A 16,817-nucleotide genomic window follows, 5' to 3' on the forward strand; every position below is an offset into this window, starting at 1 on the left:
GATTAAAAATGGTCAAACGAACGGGGGTCCACGGTATTCCATTTACCTGATTCATACGATCCATGTTATGAAAATCCTATGTGAATTTCGCTGAGTGTATGTTTATGCTCTTATTCTTTGCTTAGATAACATTTGTTTTGTTCTATTACGTACAGACTTACAAACAACACAGTTACAATGTCTTACGTTAACCGACAATGATAAAATTTAAATGCTGATTGCGTTTGTAAAAAACTGGTCTATGTTTGAACGGACAAACACGAAGCAAGCTACCCTAGCATTCAGCTGATGAGCGAGAGAGAAATATTGTTGCTTTTCTCATCACCCTTGCGTTGACAGTTTCTTACGAGATTTCGTGTGAGTGTAAATGAGATACTTTGACTGCGAGCAACCAGAACAGAGCTGCGCGCAACTGTTAGGCGCATAACTTAACCTACGAAAGAAAAATTTTAGATAATAATCGCAATACTCGAAAGAAAAAAGAAGATAAAAATTATTATTTTAAGGAGGCATAATAGGGTAAGTCCAAGGGTACACACTTAAAATTTTTTACCGAACACCGTAATTTTTTGACGAAATTAGAACTGCTGAACGTTCGGTGGTCAGTTCGGTAATTAATTTGCTTGACGAACACTCGGCAATGAAAATATTTTTATGAAATGTCAAAAATTGCGGACTGTTGAGTATAAATTAACAAATCTCTCAGCAAAAATTATTGCTGAAAGCCGTAATTATAGTGCTGATACTTCGGTAATGTGTACTGAATTGTCGTCATAAATTAAAAAAATATTTTTATTGAAATCATATCTTAAAAATAAATACAATTAATTATATAGGATCTATGATGCACAGATATGGTTCTAACTTGGCCTCGAGATATGGCTCTGCCAGCCGCCGCATGTTGGAATCTGGACTAAAAGAGGTTGTTCCGAGTTAACCTATCTGTAACACCAGCCCCGCAATCGTCCTGTAGTTCTGCAGCTACCTGCGAAGTCTGCACCGAAGCACTAAGTAGCATTTGCTGCTTTGTTTTATGATGACAAAATTTTGAAGGGAAGGGAAATGAAGATTTACAATTTAAATCAATATTAACTGAATGAGAGATATGCAGGGATATATATTTAAAACACAAATTACATAATAAATTGGCATATCTTATATAAAGAAGGTTAAATAACGTAGCGAAGCTCTGCTATGCGCCACTTAACTCTTAAGAAGAATTATAATTGTTCATATTTTGAACAATTTCCACACACTTTAAACACGCAATAAAGTATTTTCTTGACTGCGCTTCATTTTGACAGCTAACAAATGCTTGATGACAACTCCCGCAATTTTTTCTGATCTCAGCATAGCTTTTGCGGGCTATCCCGTAATAAATACTGATAGTTCATTAAACAATTGCTGAATTATTGACAGTTACGAAATGGAATCGCTTTGCGAAAAAATACAGCAAAAAATATTAACGAACTCGCCACCGGTTGATGAAGATCTGTATTAAGAAATGTCAAGTAGTGACGATACTCAGCAACTCAGCATTCCTTGAAAAATTACCGAATTGCTCAGCATTTTTCCAAATATGCTGATCAAATCCGCAAAATAAATTACCGAAGATCTGAATAAAAACTAAGTGTGTAAGTCCAAGGGTAAGTTGCTTAGAACATTGTGGCAGGCTCAATTTAGAGAACAGCTTACCTCATGCATTGCAATTGCGGTACATTCACTTCAGAGTTTATGGTACAGTGTGGTCCACCTTTGTGACATTTAAATTTTGAAATGTTAGAAATTGGCATTCCTACCGATGTTTGTTATACACTAAACTCCCGCTAATATGAAAAACACCTCGTTCAGATTAGGCGAGTTCATTTTTAATCTGAATATTTGGTAATTCTATTCAATTTCACATACGCGCAAGGCGCGCACCCTATGAACTTGCTGTTTTGATTTGACGAAAACAAACATTTTGAAAACATTTCATATATTGCCCGTTTCTTTGGTAACGAACCGCGCTGCTCACTTTTTTGATAGCTTGAAATCGTCGCAGAAAGAATCTGCTTGGCTGTATGTAAGTAATAAGTATATATTATGCATGTCTAGCGCGTAAGCTATTGATTTACTTGACAAAATAAACGATTCTTGCCCCCGCGACAATTCTGGCGACGGTTTCGCTCGCGACGGTTATAATTCATCGCGTACGAAAGGGTGGGAAATTGATAATACATGCGCGATTTCTAAACGTCCGGTTTGTAGAAGAGGAAATTAGCTCGGCAGTTTCAACTGAAATCGAAGACACCATTACAAGAAAATTGGCAGCTCTGCCAATATTCGGGAGACACTGATGTCTGATGGTAGCTCGCTCTGCCGGCCAAGGCGGTCTGTGCGAGTGAGAGCTAATATTCATACCGCCATGCTAACATAGTCGAACAAATACCAATACAGAACTTTGGTGTGCTTACTACCACTCATGCAAAATTTACCACCTTCGCAAATAGAAGCGTCGTTGATGCTGGCGCATGGCGTTTGTATAGAAAAAATCAGAGAGGTTGTGTACAAGGCACGACCGCATAGGTGACAACGTAAAGGCCCAGACACAATGCATACGGATTTTACTACGTTGCGGAAATTTGATAGAAAACCCGAGGGGCAAGACACTGTCGAAAATATATTACTTTTCCCTATGGAAATATTTTTCCAACCTTAATATATTGACCTTTCCCACCCATAATATAACCGAAAGCCCTATAAAGTTACATTTATTTATACATTTATAGGGTTTTAATAGAGCCTAATATATTAATATTATGATAATATTATGAAGTGTCTTGCCCCTCGAGAAAACCCATGTAAAAACTGTCAAATTGCCGCAACCGAGTAAAATCCGTATGCATTGTGTTTGGGGCTTTAGTCTCTTTGTGGCGATAGTAGCATATATTGGGAGCTTTGCCCAAAGTTAAACGCGGTCTAAAGTAAACACCGCGCTTGAAGCAAACACCGCGCTAGAGCTGCTGCCAGAATGTTGTAAACAAACGTGTTGTTCACATAACTGTAGTGCCAAAAACAACAAAAACTTTATACTTTCTGTGTAATTTCTTCCAATAACATCATAATCGATCCGGCAACCATGAAAGAGCATTTCATTTTTGAGATTTATCCAGTTCCAACCCGGATTGAATAAACAAATTCGCTATAACTGATGCAAAGCAGCAAATGAAACGTTCAAAACTATTCTCGGATAAGAGAGTCGCTGATTTTGTTTTGAGAATTCTGTGTCACGTAACATGCACAAATGTAAGACAACAGTTTCGAACAAATTCTTGCAGTACCAATATGGATACAATCTGGGAAAAGGAAAGGATGACTGCTCACTTTTTGATGACGTTTCACCTTCAGGACATCAATTTGGACCAATTTCAATCTTAAATGTTAAAGGCGGTTGAAGAAAAGGGTGGTTTTATTCTTTAAGAAAACCTTCAGGACATCACATTGGGCTAGCTTTAAACGATGAAGCGATAACAGTCGTTGAAGAAGAGGGATGGTTTTACACTCTGAGGTACTTCCCAAGCACAGTTATCAAATTTATATAGGTTTAAGCGCCGTAAAGAATCTTCGACCTATTGGGACGAGGAGTTTCTGTTACTTTTTTGCAAAAAACACGTGCAAACCATGATGACGTCTTTTCTACGACCAATCAGGATGCGAGAATTTCTATAGTTGGACAATGCCTCATTGTTTTCAGTTTTTCAATAATGTACACTTACGAAATAATAGCGTTTTTCATTTGAGACAATTCTTAGAAGATGTTCCGATCGATTGGTGCAAAAATATTGAAAATTGTTCGGGAAACCGCTAAGCTATTAGCGTCCAAAACCTGACCACTTTTCAGGAATGATTTTTTGGAATGATACCCTACCCAGCCAAACCTTGCCGTAAGATGTAGTCCTACGTCAAAAGCTTATGTCCAACACAGGAGGGATCTATCGGGAAGGAATTGTGAAACTCACATGTGAAGGGGCAGGCAGGTGACCATAATTTTCAATGCCGCTCTTGCTACTTTTTTTCTTACCAATTTGCTGCTCTTGCCTGTATATGTAGCTTGCGAAAAGTTTCTTAGTTTGTTTTATTTACGCTAAAGAGCAGATAAATGCATTATTGGTATCAAACCAATACAAACGACAATTGCGCTGCGTGTTTGGGTTTGAGTTTCTGTCAACTGCAGCAGACAAAAATAGAGTTGCGAGTTCCCTGGCTCGAAATCAATCATAAGCCGTTTGGTCCATGACAGTACAAACGTCATGGACCAAACACCATCTGTGGTAACGCACACATGTAAGGAATTTGATGACAGCAATAGATCCCCCCTGGTCCAACAGCTGTCATTCCAAAAAATCGAAAAATGCGAGCGTCACGAAAAATGATGTTGATGTTGAACTATTGAAAAATTGGGTCCTAAAATTTGTGATAAAAAGAAGATTTTTTTAGAAGGAACGATAAAGCTTCCCATTATGACTACCAGAGTATAGTTTTTTCTTTTTTAAAAAGATGCAGAGCACTAAAAAATTAAAAAACAAAAATATTGTAATTTATTCTCCCTTGACATTAGAGATCTTCCTTGACATAACGAAAATAACACGTTTCTGGCAACAATGATAACTTTTTCTCACTGGCAACTCTGGTTTGACATTAGAGCAGCTGATCGTTTTGACAGTTACAGCTTCGCAGTTGTCTCTTGTGCTTGTCTGCGTTTTGCTGGTCGTGAGGAAGTGGAACATCAAATTTTTATAGTTATCGGATAACAGTTTTGATTCGGGCAATGTATTCCAATCCATCGATTCACGGTGCTAGACTTTGTCCAAATCTAGTTTGCGCTAAGAATGACTAAACGATGTCAAACTGATGGCCAACAGTATAATCTCGGTACAATCGACCCCACAGAACAGTATGAAAAAAAAAAACGCCAACCGAAACTGGCACCGTATTATCAATCAGATTGGTATGTTCTGCTACTCCGATGTGAATCAGCAGCAGGGCGAACGGCAGACCAAAAATTTCTGTGCGTTTCTAACCAAACACGGTCGCATCTCGATGGCGGGTGTTGCATTCGAAAACTGAAGCCATCCACGCTGTGACCAAGTGCAGTCACTACGCTTATTGCTGATTTTGACAAAGGCCTTAATTGAGATGACCGGAACCGGAAAATGAGCTGTAAACTCAGAAAATGTTTTAGGTCGCGATTGCCAAGCAGTGTTACCAGGTCGATTGCCCATTTTCCCGCTGCCCAGAGCTTGATTTCCCGCTGAAATCCCGCTGGCCAGGATCAATTTCCCGCTAGAAATCCCGCTGAATCAAAAGTCATATTATTCTTTCGTTTCTGGTGCAATATTTCAGTAAGGCTTGCATTTGAAATTAGGATGTTCTGCTGAAATTGAGAGGTTGCAATTGAATGAACATTATGCAAATTTACTGCATTCATGTTGACGAAGTTTTGGGATTCAGGAAACAGAAAACGAAATATTCTGTTATTCCTTATATAATGACAGTTTACTGCGAAATTTCGCAAGAATTATAAGATTAAGGAGTCTAAGAACATAGGCGAAAATTTCGAAAGAAGCTTTTAGCACAAATTCTTTTTCTGTGTCTAGCTATGATAAAAATCATGCAAAATTTCAGCAACGCTGGCAAATGGTTATGGTTTTTGGTGACAAAAGAAGATATGTTTCAATCTTTAGAAGCACCCAAAAATCAAAAATAACTGTAAAGCGCATCGGCTCTTTGTTCTCGCCTTTATTTTGTTTTAGCACTGATTTGTTTTGGTTTTGTTATCATACAAACCAAATTATGGGCCCTATTCTGTCAGTCACGTCGAGTGTCACTTTGCTCGAATAGTCGACTTTTGCTATTATGTAAGTCACACGCGACCCAATTTTGTCGAGTAACACGACTAAGTCCATCGCCAAAAAGCTAGTGACTAAACGGTTAGCAAATGACGCCAGAGTTAGCTTTGTTTTGATCGTGCATTGAGCCGCTATGTTACCCGTTCTTCTTGCACTCGACACACGACAGTGACTGAGTCGAGCCGAGTTGCTCGACGTGACTTACAGAATAGGGCCCATAAGTGTTGTTTTGTTTCCAATTCATGAATCAGTTGGATTTTGCCATCCATTGGCAACGAATTAGTGCAAAACGGATTTGTTTGGTGGTCTTCTTTTTCAGTAAGTTCTAATGAGTATTTGTCAGAACTATCCCATTCTAGGTAAAAACCACGGAATTTTATAATCAACAGAATATACTGAACCATCTGCCAATGCATGAGCAGACATTAGAATGTCACTAAACGAAGTGTTTTGCTGTCAACCTCTCTTTCAGCACTCTTTTTGCCTATCAAATATCGCTAAATCGAGATCCCGCTAAAATCCCGCTGAGTTATTTAAGAAAACCGCTAGATTCCCGCTAGCCGCTGTTTGGTTATTAAGTCCCGCTGTCCGACTTGAAATCCCGCTAAATCTAGCGGGAAAACCGCTGATCTGGCAACGCTGTTGCCAAGCCATTTCCTGACTTTGCAACTTTTGACTTTTTGACACACTATCACATGAGCGTGAAGGTAAACAAAAAGTTTTCCGTGACATTTCAAGACATACTATGGTTTCTTTTTATAATTCGTGTTGTCTAGACACCGCTTGACACAACCATGCACAACTATAGTTTGTCTATATAAGGTTGCCCAAATGTTTATTTTTTGTTCAAAATTTCACAAAATTAAAAAAAAAGGTTTTTAACGGCAATAGCCTAAAAATATAAAATTGAATATCAAAATATGTGTTCCTAACCCTAACCTCATCGATTCAAGCTAAAAACGACATAGGGCTTTAGGACCCAATTGAAAATAATTAACCTATGTTGTGCAGATGTGCTGTTGATAAAATAGGATTGAATTGGTAAAATCCCTTCAACGTGGGGAACCATGGGTAATAAAAACAAATTTTAATTTCAGGAAGGTAGCAGGAAAGCAATGGTTTGTGTTCTTGATTTTGTTAAATTGTTTTCAAATGCACAATCTTTTGAGAATTGAACGTATGCAATGTTACTACTTTGATAAATGTTACATACAAAGCATGTAGCATGTATATATGTTGCATATAGCCTGTATACATGTTGCATATACCGTGTACCCCCGTTGGTATGACCTTCTTTAATCTGAACATTTTTAATCTGTACCCCGGTGGTATGAATGCATTCACATTAAAAACCGATCAAGCGTCACACACAATTGACGTTAAAGTGGACCGATAAATTAAAAAAAAGCAAAAATTCTTAATGCGTTTCCTCTTGCTCAGGAGCTTTGGCAATATAGCTCATATGCAACTTATCTCTCTCCAGTACTCAAAATAGACCATTTTAGTCGAAACTGCCGAGCCAATTTCGTATTATACAAACCGAACCTTTACAATTCGCATATGTTTGAGATGTTTTCAAAACGTTTGTTTTCGTCAAATCAAAACAACAAGTTCATAGGGTGCGCGTCGTGCGCGTGTGTGAAAATGGATAGAGTTACCAAATATTCAGATTAAAAATGAACTCGCCCAATCTGAACGAGCTGTTTTTCATATTAGCGGGGGTTGAGTGTAGTATGTATACATGAAGAATCGAATGATTACAAGCATGAATACATGCTACTATCACTACAAAGAGACTTACGTAGTCCTGCGTCACCTATATTTGCGGTCGTGTCTTGTACACAACCCTTCTGGTTTTTTCTTTTCATTAACTGCATTTTAAATTGTTTTTACCTGAAGTGGATACAGTGGACCCCCGTTCGTTTGAACGATTCCTCATGCAAACTAACGGGGTTACTTTTTAATTTGAACAACTGGTAACCCGAAATATGCTGAAACCTGTGTGAACTGGCCGCCCTGATCTTTGTTATTGTTTTGGTGGTTTGTTTTAGTTGGCAGTTGCAAGTGCGAATATTGCATTTTCCGATCGGATTTCTCTCTTAATCGTAAGGAAAACGAAATGTGAAACCGATTTAACACGCTAGGTCAGTACAAACGAATCGAACAAATGATGTCATGTTGAGAATGACATTTGAACCATTTTTAATTTGCACGTCGTGCAAACCAACGGGGTTCAAATTAAAAAGTGTTCAGATTAAAAATGGTCAAACGAACGGGGGTCCACGGTATCACCTTCTGGATTTGAAAATCACTTCTCCGGTTTTATTGAACTTGTATACTGCACTGAAACAAGAATCATGGTTATTGTTACCATAGAGGGTAAAATTAAGAGGACACACCAGTGAATTTTTGCAGAAAAGATTTCTGTTTAGCTTAAGCAGTGCTCTGGTCAAAATTACTATGCGTTACTTTCGGCGTTACTCCAATACATAACAAAAATGACAGAATCGTAGTCAAAATTACTAGACATGACCATGAAAGGTAGTAAAATTATCTGAGAACATATTACTTGTACAAGAATCATGGTAAATTTGAAAGGCTTTTTCATGGTACTGACAAAAAGCATGCGTTTTTTTGCAAAATTGTGCGAGATACCATGGTTTTTGTTTCAGAGTATGGTAAAAATCACTGTGCAGTTGTACATACGAAACTCAGAGGCATGAAAAACAAGGTATGCTGAGCGAAAAGACTTTCTGTTTTGTTTGAAATTCGGTGATAATTTAAGGCCCTGCTCTAGATTGCTGATAAAATTGAAGATAGAATTAACAAAAGGGCGAATGTTGCAAGCGGGAACAAATCGAGTGAGGGTTGATTTTCCTATGCTGGTCCAGCAAAAAGTAACTCTCACCCGTTTTGTTTACATTTGCGACATTTGCCCTTTTGTTAATTTTATCTAAGAATTGTGGGATGTTTTCAGAAAATAAATGGAAATTCATTCTATTTAGAAGAAACATAAATTAGCGTGTGGCACGTACTTGCCCAGCTTGCAGCAAGTGAAACACGGGAATCGTTGTGTCAGTGTCAGTCTGATGAGTCGCAGCCGCAGAGGTTTGTCAAAATATTTTCACAATAATTTTAATGTCGCATATTACGGAAATGGAAAAAGTGTAAAAGTTACTGTTTTCCTCGAGTGTCTATCGTTTTTCCCAGTAATCTGGCGGTGGTAAATTTTTTAAATCAAATAGAATTTTGGCTTAGGCTTCCGACTGCCGAGGCATGGCTGACCAAAGTGCACAATCTTCCGGAGCAGAAGATGCAGCCAGTGGTAAGCAAAACCAACAGCCACCGCAAAAGCGAAAGTATAAAGTGCTCATCATCGGTGCTGGGATGGCCGGACTGTCATCGGCGAACCATTTAGTCAAGAATGGCTGCAAGGATTTCGCTATCCTAGAAGCGAGAAACCGGGTAGGCGGACGGATTATCGGCATCGAACTTGGATCACAGAAGGTAATCAACTGCAGTGGCAGTGTATATCAGTGCATGGGTGACGGTAGCGGGTGGGTGGATATGATCAGACAAAATTGTGAATTTTTAAACCTTATGTAAGGCTGCACCCAGATGATGGCATATCGATTATCTTGCGTACAGTTTTAATGACTTGTGGCATTTGCAATACACCGGTTTGCGAGATAAGATTACGTTGCGAATGTAGAATTGTGCATATGAAATTCATCAGTATTCTGATGAAATAAATTAATACATTCATTCACGCGCATGAAGATTGTATTGTTTACAATTTATCATAACAACGAAAAATATACATTAAGTTACTTGAAGAAAGAAATAAGAAAGAAATAAAGAAAGTTACTTGAATGGTAATTAAAACACTTATTTTTAGATTGAACTTGGTGCCAATTGGATCCACGGTGTACTAGGGAACCCTATGTTCGAACTGGCTATGCAACATGGCCTTATCAGTATCATTAACATACCAAAACCGCACAAAGTGGTTGCTGCAACCGAAGACGGCAAACAGGTGCCTTTCCAGGTTTTGCAGGAAATATACGAAGCTTACGTGTGCTTTCTGCGGCGTTGCGAGGAATATTTTCTATGCCAGTATATGCCTCCTCCGGACGTTCATAGTGTCGGAGAGCACATTAATCTAGAGGCGGCACTGTACTTGAACAATATTGACGATCATAAGGAAAAGCATCTTCGAAGATTGATATTTGAATGTTTGCTTAAACGAGAAACTTGTATAACTGGATGCCACAGTATGGACGAGATTGACCTGCTAGAACTAGGCAGCTATACCGAACTGCAAGGTGGTAACATTGTTCTACCATCCGGATATAGTTCCATTTTAAAGCCTCTATGTGATACTCTTCCGAAGGAGAACATTATACTTTCGTGCCCAATACAAACAATCCATTGGAAGCGAAAAGGTCGGGCCCCATCAGGCAATAACAACTCAGATGCAATCCTTGAGGAGGATGAAGATGATATTGATTCGGATGACTCTGACAAAACGGTAACGGAAGTACCTATCGATGGTGCCACCGATTGTAGTGATACCAGCACAGCCGCTAGCTTGAAGCACTGTACGTCAAACGTTCAGGTCGTGTGCGAAAATGGCACTATCTACGAAGCAGACCATGTAATTTGCACAATTCCGCTGGGTGTACTCAAAGAACATGGTCAAACCATGTTCTCACCCAGTCTACCCCAATACAAGCTAGAATCAATCGATGCATTACTGTATGGGACAGTGGATAAAATTTTCCTAGAATATGACCGACCTTTTCTTAGTGCAAAAATCAGTGAAATTATGTTTCTTTGGGAGCACGCCGACCCGGAACCGGATGCTGATCAGGAGGAATTTCTCAAGGCTAATTGGTTTAAAAAAATATACTCTTTTTCGAAAGTTTCTGACACCTTGCTGCTCGGTTGGATTTCCGGCCGAGAGGCGGCCTACATGGAGAGCATTTCGCACGAAATCGTTGCGGAAAAATGTACGGAAATCCTGCGACGGTTCCTAAGAGATCCGTTCATTCCAAAACCAAAGCGATGCGTTTGTACCAGCTGGCAAAAACAGCCGTACAGCCGCGGTTCCTATACGGCCATTGCGGTTGGCGCATCTCAGGATGACATCGAAAACATCGCCCAGCCGCTGTACTCTAGTCCTCATCAAGCGAAGGTGAGTTAGTATAATTGTGAATTTTAATATTACAATATAATGAGTCCATCTGGTGCAGCCATCGGTGCTATTTGCTGGCGAGCACACGCACTCGAACTTCTACTCAACGGTGCATGGAGCCTACCTGAGTGGGCGTACAGCGGCACAGATACTGCTGACGCCGGATTCTCCGCAGGAGATTGTGATGGAGTCGGACAGTAGCGACCTCAGCTCCTGGATACAGGGAATCGCACTGGAATAGTAAGAATACCGCTTAGCTTGGCCGTTTAATTTATGATAATTTTAGCATTTGTTTCGTGTCTCCGTGTTATTTTCCCTATCGCGTTCCTATAGGTTTTCTTTAGGATTTTGATAGTTTTTTTTTGTTTTGTTACGTCAACATCACAATCGGTGTTCTACTTCACTAGTTCAGGTGTGTTTATTTGAGCTGCACACATACTAATATTATTATGTTCCCTTTTTTTATTAAAAGGTAGTGACAAGGAAAGCTAGACTGAAAAATTAGGTTTAATAAACCATGGTGGTGCTTGTTGTGCCCGATGAGTTCGAAAATGTTTTAGTTGCCAGAGCTTGAAACGTTTTATTCGACAAAGCTGAGCTTTGTTCTTGAAAAATAACACATGCTGAAATTCGGTGAATGACAGCCGGCCCATAGACCTAATTTTAACCTAAAATTACTAAACTGCGAAATGTTGCTGCCAGATGTAATAACAACATATAGCAGAAATTTGTTAATTATATTGTCAAGATAAATACCATAAGTAGGATGGGTAAGAAAAATATTTTTAGCTGTATTGATAGCTACTGATTATTAGCGCTTTTTAGTTAATTCTTACGAGCTGCCTCAAACTCTAACCAAACCTAAACAAATAATCTGAAACCTTTGGATTTCTATAAAGAAAAATTTACAGTTAGATTGTCCTACGCATTTTAATTTGAGAAAAGCACAACTTTCCGGTATGTAAATGAATAGAATAACCATTCCAAAAATAAACAGTAATGATAAAAACACTGCGCAAATTGCAACTTAATATTAAGTGGAAAAACCCATCTCTCCAAATGCTGGAACAAGGTTCTTTTTTATAATTTCATGTTCAAAAACCCAAATAACGTTTTAAACACACCTCTTTGAACTCCAGATGACGTAGCTCCAGAAAATTACGATTTATGGGCCGGCAATAATCTTAATTTATTTATTGTTTTTCTTTCTTTTTTGTGAAACGCACACTACTTAACTACCTTCAGCATTCAATCATAATCTTTGTTAAGCAACTGCAGTAGAACAAACAACAGCAGTTTACTGGTTCAGTTAATCTGCACGCACCGCTTTTCCCGTTTGCTTTCTACTACCAATTAGAACTCCACCGTATTTAATCGTTGCGTTTAGATTGCCTACCCATTCCTCAATATCCCAAAATCAGCATTATTATATTATATTCAAAGTTATGTAAGTTTGATCTAGTCCAGTTTCTTCTTGTGTAATACACCAAACGATACAGTTTATCTTTCAGTTAACTAGTTTTACAGCTTCGTTCATTATAAAGAATGATATGTATGTACATTGGAACGGTTCACGTCTTACGAAAAGTTGAATTACGTCAGTTTGCACAAAACAGAGAATTTAGCACCAAATTTCGGCTATTCGCGGTTACACAAATTTGTTACACAGTCACAAAAAACGTTAGAACTAACATTGAAGTCAAATAAAGGGTAACACTGGCTAAATAACAACAATATCGATCGTATGGGCTCATTTTGTGCCTCAGTCAGTTCTACAGCGCTGGAACCTTGTGAAATTCGAACGTCGAAGGGATCGTGGTACTGTATTTCTATTTTTTTCTGGTGAGAATCCACGGTGCGTTAAGTTACCCCAAAAAAAGTGTGCCGACGAAGGTTCGGTCTTGAATGGTGTCCCTTCTCAGAAGTCTGCATTTTGCTTCGTGGTGCGGTAGCTCATTTGGTTCTTGCCTAGGAAGGAGTCTCAAGGCGTATCTAACGTATCTCGATTGTATGCTCTGGATTCTGTAGATCTAAAGGTTTCGTCGAGCTTTAGCAGTGATATGACTATAATGTTCCCGGAACCTTAGTTCCGAATCTATAATAACCCCAAGGTCAGAACATTTGATCTCTCCATTTGTTCGCTTCCTGTTACATGAAATTACTTTGGCAGTTGGCACCAATCGCAAAACTTGTCGATGACTTTTTATAGCTCCAGATAGTCTGTGGGAGCACCGATAGTCCGGAATATGTTGAGGTCTTCAGCATATAAAAGTTTGAAACCTTTCGGTAGACGGTCATTAAAGAATACAATAAAGAATAATGTTCCTAAGTTACTACCTTGTGGAATCCCACACCAGAGAGATAATGAAATTCATCTAACTCCGGTGATCCCAATTGGACGCGCAATCAATGTTGAATTGAATCAGCAAACAAGATTTGATCCTAAAATTAAAAAATTTAAAACCTAACATTAAAAAAGAAGAAAACTTATCCAATTGAAGTCTGCTATGTATATTTTATTCACGACAAATACGTATTTCGCCTACGACTTGCAGGTTTCCTCAGTGTCTGTTTTCGAAGATTTGATGACACACTCGGACGATCGAGTTTGGCAAGCAGAATATGGTGGTTGACTCTTTCAAAGGCTGCATGGAGGTCGAAGTACATATATATCGCATCCCCAAGTCCCTTAAAGAACTAGACTAGATTGGTAACGGTAGATCCACGAGGGAAAAATCCGTGTTGCTCTGGGGAAATATGATTTCGCAGCTCCAAAAAGTTCTCTGTTTACGAGTATTTCAAAAAGTTTAGATCCGGCACATAGAGAGCTCATTCCACGGTTGTTAGCTATATTGCATTTATCTCCCTTTTTCAGCTGATGTCTTCCAGTATGCCGGGAAAGCTGCTGGTGCTAGAGACAGATTGAAAATTGATCTTAACGGCACGTAGTAGCGCGTTTTATCAAATACTTCATTTATCTAAAGTCAGCAATGACATCTGCATCATCAAGCACACAGTTTTTCATTGGCATCGTCTTCGATTTGTTGACTAGGCATCACATCGTCAAACACTCTGCTAAACCGTTGGGCAAAAAGGTTACAATTTCCTTGAGATTTGTAAAAGAAGCTTGCGTTTTTGAACTTTAGTTTGGTGAATAGGTAAAGGTTATTGGAGTATTGCCTTAAGTCTCTGACAGGGGTTTGCTTCAAATGTCGAAAACGACTATTGGACCAAGGTTGGTCGACTGAAGTTTTTGAAGCGTCTTAGTAGACTACGAAACCTGAAATTAAATAAAATGAAAACTATTCCAATTAAATTCTACTATCTATTCTACTACCAATAGATAGTAGAATGTAATTGGAATAGTTTTCATTTTATTTAATTCCAAGGTTGGTGTTTGTAGAACGGTCTTATTTTCACGTGATGAATGTAGTTTTGTTGAAAACCTTGTAGCTATCGGCTTGCTTTAAAAAACTGTTGGGAAAGGAATGCTATCAATTCAACTACAAAAGTAGTGTAAAGTACCAAGAGTCATGATGGCGACTATTATTTGTAGTGAACTGTTTAGCTACAGAAAACTACCTGGAAATTAAATAATGTCGTAACGTCACGAGGTGGTGTGATAGATTAAATAATTATCCTATTCACTACGTTACGAAACTATAAAACAAACTTTATTTTACAAGACATATTAAAATCTTGCTCATTTGCCGGGAAAGAATAGAATGAGCTGGATGATGACGTGGCTTAACAATAGACCATTTTATATGACAAGCGACAAGGTGACGTGCTGATATTGATGTTGCGCTTTTCCGTGCTGGTACTTTGACAATCCACAATTGTCCCCACGGGAAAGCAGTGTCAATATCATCAATGTTGTTAGTTCGTACAATGGTCTATTGAGCGATGACACCAGTGGCATCAATCCGGATGACAGTTATCTGTCAACGGTGAGCTCTGTGGTAACTTCTGGGTTAGGGTTGCCAGTGTTCCCAATATCTCCCTCCTTAATACCTGCGGTACGCCTGGAATCATAGGGGCGATCTTCGGTTACGAGAAGAGCGTCTAGGTAGCTGGACCCCAGGAGACGAGTTGGTTAGAGATTCTGTTGTAAAGGATTATGTTGAGCTTTGACTACTGGATGCTGTGGAGGCTACGGGCTGACCTACTGGTGATTCAGGTGGTTGCGACGTAGGTGCTAACACAGGGGATGAAGGGTGTGGTAGCTTCCACTCGTTTAGCAGAATATTGATTGGTAACTGCTCCGATGGCTTATTCGTCTGCTCAATGTCTGGTCCTGACGGAGTTTGGGCCCGAAGCTGGTTGATGTGGTTCCGAATCATTCTCTTACTGTTTAACCAGATGTTGTACATGACCTTGCCGACTTTCCAGTGCCAGGCGCCCAAGTCCACTTGTTGTGTGCGTAGACTTAGGCGTACACAGTTGCCTTCGGTGCGAACGCCCTCGGTTGGATTCAGCTTGATCTTCAGTGTCTTGAACCTGTTGTGGAGGTGCTCGAAGAAGTTCCAGGGATGTTCGCAGTGGCCTACCGCACGATTTCCGATCTGGAACGTTCGGATTGGGTGTTGTCCGATACGAGAGTAGCAAAATATCCAGTGCTAGTTGATGTTTCGTTCTTCCTCCTGAATTTTGCGGACAGCTCGTTTGAACGTGTCCACAAATCTTTCGGCCTGGCCGTTATATTGTGGATGGAAGGGTTCCGTACTGACATGTTGTATTCCGTTCTGGCCGCAGAAGTCGATAAACTCTCCACTTTTGAACTGGGTGCCGTTATCGGTGGCGAGCAGTTTTGGATTTCCCTTATTAGCGAAAAGCTGGCGCAGCAGGTTGATGGTAGCATGCGACGTAATCTGACTACTTACTTACTTATGTGTCCATGTCCGCCGGTCCGGCGGAACAAAAGGATGAAATCAGAGATCTCCACTGCTGACGGTTACCCGCCATGGCTTTTAGCTGTCGCCAGGACAGGTTCTCGTCTACAGCCCAGATGTCGTTGGCTAAGCTCCGTCGCCATGAGCCTCTGGGTCTGCTTCTTCTTCACTGTCCTTGTGGATTCCAGTCGGGTGCTTTTCTGCAAACCTCGTTCGCTTCTTTCCTCAAGGTGTGTCCGATCCACTTCCATCTACGTTCACGAATTTCTGTGGCTATCGGCCGTTGATGACACCGACGTTGAAGTTCCTCATTGGGTATCCAGTTATCAGGCCACCAGGCACGAATGATGTATCGCAGACACCGGTTAATGAATACCTGCAGTTTTTGCGTTGTCTCCGCTTAGATGCACCACGTTTCACAGGCATACAGCAGTACGGATTTAACGTTTGAATTAAAGATTCGGGTTTTCGTACGTAGAGTGATCTGGTTTGAGCGCCAAATGTTTTGCAGATCTGCAAAGGTACCCCTGGCCTTCCTGATCCGTTGGCTATATCAGTCTTGGTACAACCATCGGGCGTTGTTTGGCTACCAAGATATTGAAAGGCGTCTACCTGCTCAACTTGTTGTCCCGCTACTATGAAGTTGGTGGAATTGTCAGTGTTCACTACCATTGACTTAGTTTTCGCTACATTGACTGTGAGACCTGCTGCCTGGGAGCTCTCGGAGAGGTCGTCTAACTTACTCTGCATATCGTTTCGGCGTTGTGCGAACAAGACAATGTCGTCGGCCAGGTCGAGATCATTTAGTTGCTCCATCGTTAGAGGATTCCAAGGCTA

General features: G+C 39.9%; 1 protein-coding gene across 1 annotated transcript; it reads left to right on the forward strand.

Moving 5' to 3' along the window:
* The first annotated feature begins 9,028 nt into the window (after positions 1 to 9,028).
* LOC128741487 (peroxisomal N(1)-acetyl-spermine/spermidine oxidase) lies at positions 9,029 to 14,365 on the forward strand. The gene is made up of 3 exons (XM_053837343.1): positions 9,029 to 9,398; positions 9,790 to 11,088; positions 11,147 to 14,365. Exons 1-3 carry the CDS (start codon positions 9,168 to 9,170, stop codon positions 11,327 to 11,329), a joined length of 1,713 nt encoding a protein of 570 aa, XP_053693318.1. The 5' UTR covers positions 9,029 to 9,167; the 3' UTR covers positions 11,330 to 14,365.
* Positions 14,366 to 16,817: the final 2,452 nt, after the last annotated feature.

Source organism: Sabethes cyaneus, chromosome 3 (assembly GCF_943734655.1).
Source record: "Sabethes cyaneus chromosome 3, idSabCyanKW18_F2, whole genome shotgun sequence".
Taxonomy (NCBI): domain Eukaryota; kingdom Metazoa; phylum Arthropoda; class Insecta; order Diptera; family Culicidae; genus Sabethes; species Sabethes cyaneus.